Below are 11,385 nucleotides of genomic sequence, written 5' to 3'. Positions count from 1 at the left end.
CCTCAGTCCAGCCTCTCTCAGCCTATTGCGAAAAGTCTAAGTACTGATGGAGTGATTGTGCGTTCCTGGTGTAACTCGGGCAGTTGTTGTTGCCATCCTGTACCTGTCCTGCAGGTGTGATGTTCGGGTGTACCGATCCTGTGCAGTTGTTGTTACACGTGGTCTGCCACTGCGAGGACGATCAGCTGTCTGTCCTGTCTCCCTGTAGCTCTGTTTTCACAGTACGGACATTGCAATTTATTGCCGTGGCCACATCTGCAGTCCTCATGCCTCCTTGCAGCATGCCTAAGGCATATTCACGCAGATGGGCAGGGATCCTGGGCATCTTTCTTTTGGTGTTTTTCAGAGTCAGTAGAAATGCCTCTTTAGTGTCCTAAGTTTTCATAACTGTGACCTTATTTGTCCACTGTCTGTAAGCTGTTAGTGTCTTAATGACTGTTCCACAGGTGCATGTTCATTAATTGTTTATGGGTCATTGAACAAGCATGGGAAACAGTGTTTAAACCCTTTACAATGAATATCTGTGAAGTTATATGGATTTTTACGAATTATCTTTGAAAGACAGGATCCTGAAAAAGGGACATTTCTTTTTTTTGCTGAGTTTAGGTACAATTGACTTGGATTTGTGCCACAAATGCTTAAAAGTTAACATTTGAAACAGTGGCCTGGTAAACAAAACCAAAGCATGGATTGCTGTCATTCCTTGTCCATAGACTGCTTACAGGGTAAGGAAACCAACATGTAATTTGGGTGGACTATCCCTTTAAATTCTGCCCGTTGGTTGCACGGGAAAAAATAGTTATGTTCACTCAGTATCTTTAGAAATTGGACATAGGCCTACCGACTGCCATGTATTGCTTTGCTTTGCCCAAGTCATAGTCAGAGTCAAGATCTAGGTACATATAATAAGCGTTGTTGTGGGTAATGCCAGTAATTTACCACCAAGTGGCAGCATACATCATTCAGACACGACGTCTGCCTTTCAAATGCTTCAAGTAGGAAGTGAATTCGTCACTTCGCCAGACAAACTATGTTGGAGAAAATCCAATATTCGTTAATCGTTGACTGGTATAAAACATGTTTGGCTGTGAGTACTTACCATATAACAATTAGCAGCACTGAAAATCTGACGGACATCAGGTTATAAAGGTAAGTGCGCAGAAGCATATCAACTTTCCACACAGTCAGCTGAACTAATGCGTTGTCATTTTCCATAAATTCATCATTTAATAATGTCATGTTTTCAATGCTTAAATAATTGATAGGCCATCTAATGTGTATGTCATTGTCTAATTCAGGTAGCCCATTTTAATTAGAGTTATATTATATATTTTCAAAATGATGAAGATTTGTCATTTGAAACAACATTTATGTAAGGAATGTAAAGTATGGATGAGAGATACAATGCGTAAATGTTGTTATCAAGTAGCATTCCTGGTTTGTACTCCAAATCTATATAAAGGAGAAAGTGTTACATTAAATTACAATGGCCTACACACTTAGCGATATTGTGGCAAAAAAAAAGCTCATTCATCTAAACATCTCATTTTACAGAACGTATTAAAAATAAGGTATCGCTTTATCTAATCTAGCAGCAGGCAGTCATAGACGTGGAATCAGTCCGAGATAAGAGACAGTGATGCTACGATCTTGTCTTTACAGCAATGTTGAGGACTTTAGCCTCCTATGTCTTTCTCTCCCCGTGTGTATCAAATGCAGGGACATTATTTTATAGAGGCCGGTTGAAGGTTTATAGTGTTGCACTATAAAGAGCAAATCAATATTCTTTCAGTTTTCACAAAGAGGTCCAACACCAAGGTGCTTTATAGAAAGAGCAATACAGCTTTTGACAATATCAGTCCTACTTGTTCATGTGAGAGAATGCATGGCTGATGCCCCCTTTTTAACAGCAGACGGGGTTGTGTTTCCTTTTCTCCCAGCAGATAGGACGGTGTTTCAGACCATGGTCACTGTCGGACACCCCAGTGCCTCCAAGGAGGGCACAGAGGCCATCGTGCCTCAGGAACAAGATCCAGAGAAGAGAAGATTTCGGTCCCACTCCCAACTATATGGAGCCATCAGGGACAGCATAGGCAATGTAGGAGATAACTGCCCGACTTGTCGGGGAATAGGGCGTATTCCAAGAAGTAGGTGGCCCACTTCTGCCAGACTGACTTCTGCCAGTTGTTCCTGTGATTAACTTACATTTCAATAATGTGGCTATTTCCATGTTGGTATTCTAAGACTTGCTGATGGGATTCGGGTAGTGTCTTCCTTAAACTATTGATAACCCACACTTGATTTAAGAGAGTAACCCTTCTTACTGTTCTCTGTATAGAACATGATCAGCTAGTGGCAGTCATCTCATGTTCAGACAAAAGACTGAGGCCCAGCCACACGTAAGTGTGTGTGTGTCTATTTTTGTGCATCTGATTGTGTGTGTTTGAGTGCGTGAGTGACTGTGTGATGTGTTTTACCCATACGTGACACTGTATACAGTAAGATTCTTTGTGAATTGAATCAAAATATAATATTTCGCTTCATAACTCAAATTTTCCAGGAAACTCTACGTGTGTATCTCGGTGGTGCTGTGTCTCCTGATCTGCTTTCTGATCCTCTTCTTCCTCTTCCCACGGAGTATCTCACTATCCCCTGTCACAGTCCAATCAGTGATGGTCTTCTTCACCCCAAACAAAGTTGAAATGCAAGTCACCGTAAGTATACATGCCACACTCCCGTAGACATCAAAGACAACAGCTCATCGTTTAGTCTATTGCATGAGGTCAGTGTGATCAAACTGTGCGTTTCCTCTTCTAGAATGTTTTCAACTTCACCAATGACAATTTTGCGGAGATGGAAGTCTTGGACTTTGATATGCAAGTCCTGATCGATGAAACCGTGATGGGCAGAATCAAGATATCTAATATGACCTCGGTCAAATCACGTTCAGAGAAATTGGTGAGTTTGATATTGTTGTTTTAATATAAATCATAATGGATCAAGTAGCCTAGCGGTTAAAAGCGTTGGGCCAGTAATTGAAAGGTCGCTGGTTTGAATCCCAAGCGTCTAGGTGAAAAATCTGCCGATGTGCCCTAGAGTAAGGCACTTAACCCTATTTGCTCCTGTAAGTCGCTTTGGATAAGAGCGTCTACTAAATGACTAAAATGTAAAATTACACAATTGTCGTACTGTCGTGCAAAGCACTTTCCTTTAAGGTCCTATATGAAACAATTTGACCTTTAATTCCCGATCTAATTGAGTTTTCCGGTCTCCTTTTTTATGTTCGTACAGTATACTGTTGTCATACCCATAATAATTGAGGACCCAGGCCTGAAGTAAGCATGATGTTTATTATCACTTATATGTTCAATATCATTACCATCACTACTTCTAAATTAGGATGGAAATATAGTATTATCTGTGTACATTATGGTACATTACCTACTCTTGGCTAGGACTTACAGTGCATTCGGAAACTATTCACACCCCTTGAATTTTTTCACATTTTCTTACGTTACAGCCTTATTCTAAAATTGATTCAATTGTGTTTTCCCCTCATCAATCTACACACACTACCCCATAATGACAAAGCTAAAAAAACATGTTTTTAGAAATGTTTGCAAAAAAACGTGGGTCTGAATATATATATATATATATATATATATATATATATATATATATATATATATATATATATATATATATATATATATATATATATATATATATATATATATATGCTAATAAATGTCTTCGTAACTCTTCTGTTTCAGTAATTACTGCAAGTCAACCTCCATAAGGATTCACACCTTGTTCTTACTTTTGCAGTGGGTATCACACTTTTATTTTAAGATATGTTAATTAAAGGACCAACTATAAACACATCCGTCTCACTACATACACTTCAAGACACTTCAGCATCTGACTACTAGGCTGTAGCATGCCTAGCTTCAGTGCTCGTCTATAGTATGCCCCATTGACTTCCTATTTCAACATACACTATAGTGTAACGACCCTGGGTTTATAAGTGAGGATATCGACTCTGCCGCTTGAGCATGCTTTTGGGCACAGTTGATAGCGCGCTGGACTTCGGGCTAGAAGGTTGAGGGTTCGAGACCTGCTCCCTGCCTGTTTCATTACAATATATACACAAGAATGTGGACACCCCTTCAAATTAGTGGATTCGGCTATTTCAGCCACACCGGTTACTGACAGGTGTATAAAATTGAGCACACAGCCGTGCGATCTCCATTGACAAACATTGGCAGTAGAATGGCTTTACTGAAGTGCTCAGTGACTTTCAACGTGGCACCGTCATAGGATGCCAGCATTCCAGTTAGTCAAATTTCTGCCCTGCTAAGTGCTGTTATTGTGAAGTGGAAACATCTAGGAGCAACAACGGCTCAGCCTCGAAGTGGTATGCCACACAAGCTCACAGAACGGGACTGTCGAGTGCTGAAGTACGTACCGGGTAAAAATGGTCTTTCCTCGGTTGCAACACTTACTACAAGTTCCAAACTGCCTCTGGAAGCAACGTCCGCACAAGAACTGTTCGTCGGGAACTTCATGAAATGGGTTTCCGTGGCCGAGCAGCCGCACACATGGCTAAGATCACTATGCACAATGCCAAGCGTCGGCTGGAGTGGTGTAAAGCTCGCCGCCATTGTACTCTGGAGCAGTGGAAACGTTCTCTGGAGTGATGAATCACGCTTCACCCTCTGACAGTCTGACGGATGCCAGGGGAAAGCAACCTGCCTGAATGCATAGTGCCAACTGTAAAGTTTGGTGGAGGAAGAATAATGGTCTGGGGCTGTTTTTCATGGTTCGGGCTAGGCCCATTAGTTCCAGTGAAGGGAAATCTTAGCGCTACAGCATACAATGACATTCTAGACAATTCTGTGCTTCCAACTTTGTGGCAACAATTTGAGGAAGGCCCTTTCCTGTTTCAGCATTACAATGCCCCCGTGCACAAAGCGAGGTACATTCAGAAATGGTTTGTCGAGATCGGTGTGGAAGAACTTGACTGGCCTGCACAGAGCCCTGACCTGAACTCCATCAAACTCCTGTGGGATGAATTGGAATGCCGACTGCGATCCAGGCCTAATTGCCCAACATCAGTTTCCTGCCTCAATAATGCTCTTGTGGCTGAAAGGATCTAAGTCCCCACAGAAATGTTCCAACATCTAGTGGAAAGCCTTCCCAGAAGAGTGGAGGCTGATATAGCAAGAAAGGGGGGGGCGACTCCATTTTAATGCCCATGATTTTGCAATGAGATGTTTGACGAGCAGGTGTCCACATACTTTTGGTCATGTAGCACATCTCGACTGGAACTGCCCAGACACTCAAACATACATATCCTGTACTTCTAAGAATGATTTACAAAGTCGTTTTGCTGACTATTCTTGTCAGTGGCCTTGAAGACCTTTGGCCAAGTAAACAAGTTTTGACCAACTTCTTTTCACCTAGACAAAATATGAATATTGCTTTTCAAGACCCAACACTAATACTACGGGAGCCAAAATAGGAATGCTTTCAGCCTTTTCAAAACGTGGATGAATTCCCCTTTTCAAGCCACGTGTTCAAAATATGTCACTCATTTGTTTCATGTCCGCTTGGGATTAATCCGGTTGTAAAAAACTAGTAACAGTGTAATTATAGTCATTCCTTTTAGCTCATAAACCAACCCAATGTTCAGTCATTGCATTTGTTATTACCGAAAAAGGTAGTTGGGAATAACAAATGTTTGAACTTTGACCATTTTTCACATTTTGAAACAGGAGACTGGGCACTTGCAGTTGAAGATTTCGAAATGTCCGCCTTAATATTCCCTCTTTGTCTTTCACAGAATGACAATGAATGTGTCCTACCTGGCTCACTCAGAGCAGCTGTCCAAAGACAGCTTTGAGTACATTGACTGTGGAGCCAACACCACCATTCCCCACCCTATCGGGCAAATGATTTTTGAACGATGAAAGCCTGGCAACGAGGGATTCCCAAAGTGAAAATATGTATTATAAACAAAATAGACTCATCAAAGGGAAATGTAAACATATTGTAGTAGACAATATTAATAATTCTAGTATTGTCCTCTGCTCTGCCCACATTATTTGCTGTGCAATATTCTTCTAAAGTAGTTTTCTGAATGATTTGTGAAAGTACACGTTGGTTGTTTTAACATAATTGTAGGGATTTAGAACATATGAGATGTGTGATAATGATTCAGAATACACATTTAATTCCACAAGACATGTTATGTGCACTTTAAAGTTTACTGCATTGATATTCAGTATGCAATTGGCTTGTAATTCCATTAACCTCCATTAACCTTACAGTATATAACAAGGTAAATAACATTTCCTAAGTGTTGCCATGATTTGACTGTAAGAGGAAGTGACAACTTTCTGGACAGGGTGTGGACTCGGACTATTTGCACACTTGGAACTTTTGAGGGACTTGGCTGAAATACCTAGCACCTTTTCCGCTTTTTAAAGTATTTCTTTGAAGACACTGACATGGGCCCCCCAAGTAGTGCATGATGGTTACAGCTACAGCTACAGACGTTGATGTACTGTAGGAGCGGTTATTGTTGCCATTGAGAGCCTCTAACAATAAGGTGGTGCTGTCACGCTGTCCCTAGCAACCACTGCTGTGAGTACTGGATGGACTGAAACACTGGACTGAAACACATCAAACAACAATCTTCATGAATCTGATGTCATCAATGCAGAGTTTCGGATTTGTCCTTTTAGAAAGAATCCCAATTTGAGGTTAAATCAAATTTCTAGAATATTATTGAATTTCCCTGTCAATCGTCACAACATGATTAGTAACATAAATAGGCCATATTCTACTCTCAATTTCTTAGATTGAAACCATGAAAGCTGCGCCCCTGGTAACTAGAGGTCCTATGGTAGTAGAATGGACATGTTTGGCTAAGGCTGTCCCCATAACCCAACAGTGTGTGATGCACGAACGGAACTCACTATCTGTCGTCAATCTGTGCACTGTAGCTGTCTTTGTTAGTGTGCACACGTGCAGTGCACAGTTTCACCTGCTATAAAGAGAAAAGCATATAGAGAGAGGGTTATAAAGAAGTTAGATTCAGTTAATTGCATAGACATGTATAACCTCTAGCAAGGGATGAGAATACCTGAACTCAGCGGCACATCCAGCACAATGGGTAGGACTGGCATGTTTGGCGCCTCAGGCTGGCTCTCTACCACCAGAGCAGGTCACTTCACATCCTATACATCCAAGAGAGAAATCATCTCTTTATACACATTGCTAAGGCTCTGTGATTTAGTCTACCACTGGAATAACATTGTGACCTTGACTGAAATAGCTACGGTATCAACAATGTCCTACTGTCCTATATATCTCCTACTTTAATGTCATCGCTAATTATAGGAACAATGGCCCTCCCTGCCTTATGAGTGATAGTCACGCGGCGTTCTGCCTGCGCGGTGCTTCCCACGCTGTGAAGAAGGAGGACGTTTACAGTATTGGACCACATAGCGTAATCTGCGCATTGTAATTACCCTGATTGATGAGCACTCAAGAACCTGGGCTCGTTTGAGTGGTAAGGCGAATGTAACCGACTGTCAAAAGTCGGACACTACCCACAGGACACAGACCTCAATTCAACTCCACGTTGGTTCAAATGATGTAGAAGCTATGGGCAATGCCTACAAATAATTTGTTCCTTTAACATGGTGGGATCAGTTTGCGCCTGTAAAATTAATTATGTGAGAAATGGCGGAGGTAACCCATTTAACTTGTATTTTTTATCCGTTACATTGACATTTTACTGCAAAAGTAATGTTTATGTGCGCTACGTCATCATGCACAGCCTTTTATCTGCAACAAATCAATTTGATAGAAACACATCTCTGGTAGGAGAATGCACATACTGTTTTTATGCAGATTTTCGAATATTCACATAAACATCTGTCGCCAATTGAACGCAAACCTAGTTACTGATGTGGTTTTCCAACAGCAAGGCTCAGTGCAACATGGCAGAAGTGTTGCCAGTAACCACGTTTCCATCCACAGTTTTTATGGTAAAAATACTTAATGACCTTTGATCACATGAACTTTGTAAAGTTCATGCAGTCAACATGTAGGTGCAAGTCAGGCAATTTTTATCCTAGTAATGTAATACACTTTGAAAGGCCGTGAACTTCACAAAAGTGATCCACTCGAACGCGCCCCCTATGATGCAATCCTTTGAAGAGGCATAAAAACTGCATGCACCGACTAGCTACATCTAATCACAGAATCGAGTTGAATATAATAGAATAACTGTTTGCGCAATAATACATAAGATCAATTCACAAACTGCATTGATAATGTTTATACTAAACATAAATTGTAATTTATTACTTTCCCAAATAGGCAAAAATGCACTTGCCAATGAGCTCTCCAGACAGCAACAACAGGACAACATCAACTGCCCTTACTGAAGACAGATCTGACTGTGCTTCTGGTTGTGGCATCATGACATGATAATGACAATGCAAGATTAAACAAAACTGTTTTGTGCAATGAATTCCATCCCATTCTTACCCAGTGGTAGTGGTTATTTTTGACACAAGGTGGCGCCAAAGTCTGTCCATACCATAGAATTAGGAATTAGACAAATTTTATAGGATCTCTATGGTCCACACACTCAACAGGGGAATAGATTATTGAGTGACGTCACCTCGGGTTGTCGTTCTAGCAGTTGTGCGCGCTATTCCACTCCACTGTTTATTGCTCCACCAGTGCAGGGAGGAGACGGACAGATATGAGCGCGCAGAGATAAACTATATTTGGATGTATGAATATATGGATGTGGTCGCTGCGCTAGGATTATGCCATATTTGTACATTCAAGAGGTCTAGAAGGTAAATATATTTGACAATAGTTTTTATCAGGTTATTTATTATACGATTTTGTACAGATAGAGATAGGGTATCTTACTGCAATGCCGTCTGAGTTGTAATGCTATGCACATGGTTGGTGAGAGCGGTTTCATTCCAGTAAAATGTCTCACTCATAGAAGGCAAATCTACAGTTTTATCACATATTTCATTCCTCAGATTGGTGCCAGAATTACAGTCAGGCTATTTTCTTCAATCTGATGTTCTCACAATTAAAGAGTTGGGATGGAAGCCTATGGAGAAAATATGGGTTGTGTTTATTGAAGTTGTGTGTTTCTCTTTAGAAACCAAAGCCTCATAAAAACAATTGGATTATAATCACAATCATAGCCCAGCATTAACTGCATTCAGTGTGCAAATGCATAGATATTCCCTCATTCATATTAAACTTGTAAGCAATGTGCCCCAAGAGAGCCATTGGGATTTGACTGTATTATGAGGATTAGAATAGTGGCAAAAAATACAACTATAACAGCCAGCCACCAATTAAATGTTGTCAGCCCTACCGCTCCTTACAATTTTAAACCCAAACCATCATTTATCTTGATCAATTCAGAATGAAATTGTGCTATCTGGACATTTCCTATGACCAACAATAAAATTGACCTTGTCTTGGGCTATGGCTGTTATGGTTGTGGTTTTATTCCAACAAAGGATAACCAATTGGTCTCAATTGTTGCTTGGCTAGTTGCAATTCAATTGAATAACAATTGCATTAGTCATTGATCAGTCTCATTATTTGCAAACATATCAACTAACCATAGAAGCAATCATTAATGTGTTGTATTACAGTGTCTAATGACATTTCCTGTCTGTGTCATTGTTTATTATTGTGTAATCGCACATCAATTGTTGTGATACCTGTCAATCTCATTTTCTAGTCTTTAAATAGTAACTCATTTTTGTGTTTGTGTTTTGATAAGGTCCACAGTCCTGTGGCCATCCAGTCTGCCACCTTCACCTTTCAAGAGGGTGCCAATGCCAACCTATTAGAAAGGATTAACCAGAATTTGCCACCTCACATAAAGAGGTGAGAACATCCCATTGCCATGGGGAACCAGCTGACCGAGATAGCCCCCAACACTCCTTTCCTGCAAAACTTCCAGTCCTTACACGTTGTGGTGATTGGCCTGGATGCGGCTGGCAAAACCTCTCTGCTCTACAGACTGAAACTCAAGGAGTTTGTCAAGACCATCCCGACCAAGGGCTTTAACACAGAGAAGATCAAGGTAGCGGTGGGCAGCTCGCGGGCCATCACCTTCCAGGTCTGGGACGTAGGGGGCCAGGAGAAGCTACGGCCCCTCTGGAAGTCGTACACGAGGCGGACCGATGGCATGGTGTTCGTGGTGGACTCCACCGAGACCGAACGTATGGAGGAGGCCAAGGTGGAGCTTCACAAGATCACCCGTACCTCGGAGAACCAGGGGGTGCCCGTCCTGGTGCTGGCCAACAAGCAGGACCTGGCCTCAGCTCTGTCTGTGAATGAGGTGGAGAAGGCCCTGGCTGTCCATGAACTGAATGCCTCCACACTGCACCATGTACAGAGCTGCAGCGCCGTGGATGGACAGGGCTTACAACCAGGCCTAGAGAAACTCTACGAGATGATCCTGATAAGGAAGAAGATGGTGAAACACAACAAACATAGAAAAAGATAAGCCTTTGGTTGTCCTGAGTTACAGAGATATTTATGTACTGACTATGTAACTCTTTGAGCAGAAGTCCCGCCCCTTTAAATAAAAAGGAGGGCTTTTTGGCCAACAAAGATGGCCCAGGGGACAGGAGAAATGGATTTGGCCTTTATGTGACATGCAGTATTGATACACTGTGTCTTTCATACCTTGTATTAGCCACACAGCTGCCATTTGGATGCAAGAAATATGTAATAGCCACAACAGGATGTAGCTGCCTATGACATATTTTATCACACAAAGTTGGACTCACTTGTTTGCACCACAACACATTAGGAATATGATACTGAACTTTGAACTCTGTACTCTGGATTTACATGACACATTTACATGATATGAAGCTAAATGGTATAGATATCAAATGGGACACCAAGGCTATTACAGTATTATTATTATTATTATTATTATTAATTATTTTTTATTCCAAGTGCATTGCACTTATACCACAGAGGTTAAGTTTCAGTTGGATTCACACTGTTTTCAGAAGTTGTAAACTGTTTGTAACACTGAATAATTAATAAATCAGCACACTGTGTTAAATATATGTCGATATCTATTGAGACAACATCATAGTGTAAAGCTAACACAGCATGCATTTTAATGGGGCTTGGGACTAAATGCATTTAACTGTATGTTGTTAAAGGATGGCAAAAGGAAGCCATTTTAAATCAAATTGTATTCGTCACATGCTTTGTAAACAACAGATGATGACTAACAGTGAAATGCTTACATACAAGGCAGAGAGAAAATAAATAAATAATAGCAAAGTAATAATA

General features: G+C 40.9%; 2 protein-coding genes across 5 annotated transcripts; both read left to right on the top strand.

Annotated features, from left to right (window-relative positions):
• Positions 1-986: 986 nt before the first annotated feature.
• Positions 987-6,282, top strand: LOC112223545 (transmembrane protein 106B). 4 transcript variants are annotated; one of them, XM_024386617.2, is made up of 8 exons: positions 987-1,149; positions 1,944-2,147; positions 2,339-2,399; positions 2,561-2,714; positions 2,818-2,958; positions 3,292-3,335; positions 3,774-3,827; positions 5,846-6,282. In XM_024386617.2, the coding sequence occupies exons 2-8, from the start codon at positions 1,964-1,966 to the stop codon at positions 5,970-5,972; spliced, it is 765 nt and encodes a 254-aa protein (XP_024242385.1). In that variant the 5' UTR covers positions 987-1,149; positions 1,944-1,963; the 3' UTR covers positions 5,973-6,282. The 4 variants fall into 4 exon arrangements, with proteins under 4 accessions (XP_024242385.1, XP_024242387.1, XP_024242386.1 ...); XM_024386619.2 differs by having other exon boundaries at positions 1,941-2,147; XM_024386618.2 differs by lacking the exon at positions 987-1,149 and adding an exon at positions 1,709-1,818.
• A 2,407-nt stretch (positions 6,283-8,689) lies between these two features.
• LOC112223546 (ADP-ribosylation factor-like protein 4D) lies at positions 8,690-11,149 on the top strand. The gene is made up of 2 exons (XM_024386622.2): positions 8,690-8,885; positions 9,845-11,149. Exon 2 carries the CDS (start codon positions 9,971-9,973, stop codon positions 10,574-10,576), a length of 606 nt encoding a protein of 201 aa, XP_024242390.1. The 5' UTR covers positions 8,690-8,885; positions 9,845-9,970; the 3' UTR covers positions 10,577-11,149.
• Positions 11,150-11,385: the final 236 nt, after the last annotated feature.

Source organism: Oncorhynchus tshawytscha, linkage group LG24 (genome assembly GCF_018296145.1).
Source record: "Oncorhynchus tshawytscha isolate Ot180627B linkage group LG24, Otsh_v2.0, whole genome shotgun sequence".
Classification (NCBI taxonomy): domain Eukaryota; kingdom Metazoa; phylum Chordata; class Actinopteri; order Salmoniformes; family Salmonidae; genus Oncorhynchus; species Oncorhynchus tshawytscha.
This window is presented reverse-complemented; position numbering and strand designations above follow the sequence as displayed.

What these genes read in the sequence shown, in the direction of transcription:
- LOC112223545 (XM_024386617.2), top strand. Translation starts at nt 1,964, where the DNA reads ATGGTCACTGTCGGACACCCCAGTGCCTCCAAGGAGGGCACAGAGGCC. An exon ending in AAGTTGAAATGCAAGTCACC is followed by an intron (nt 2,715 to 2,817) that starts GTAAGTATACAT and finishes TTCCTCTTCTAG; the next exon opens with AATGTTTTCAACTTCACCAA. An exon ending in ATTGAGGACCCAGGCCTGAA is followed by an intron (nt 3,336 to 3,773) that starts GTAAGCATGATG and finishes CTTCTGTTTCAG; the next exon opens with TAATTACTGCAAGTCAACCT.
- LOC112223546 (XM_024386622.2), top strand. Translation starts at nt 9,971, where the DNA reads ATGGGGAACCAGCTGACCGAGATAGCCCCCAACACTCCTTTCCTGCAA.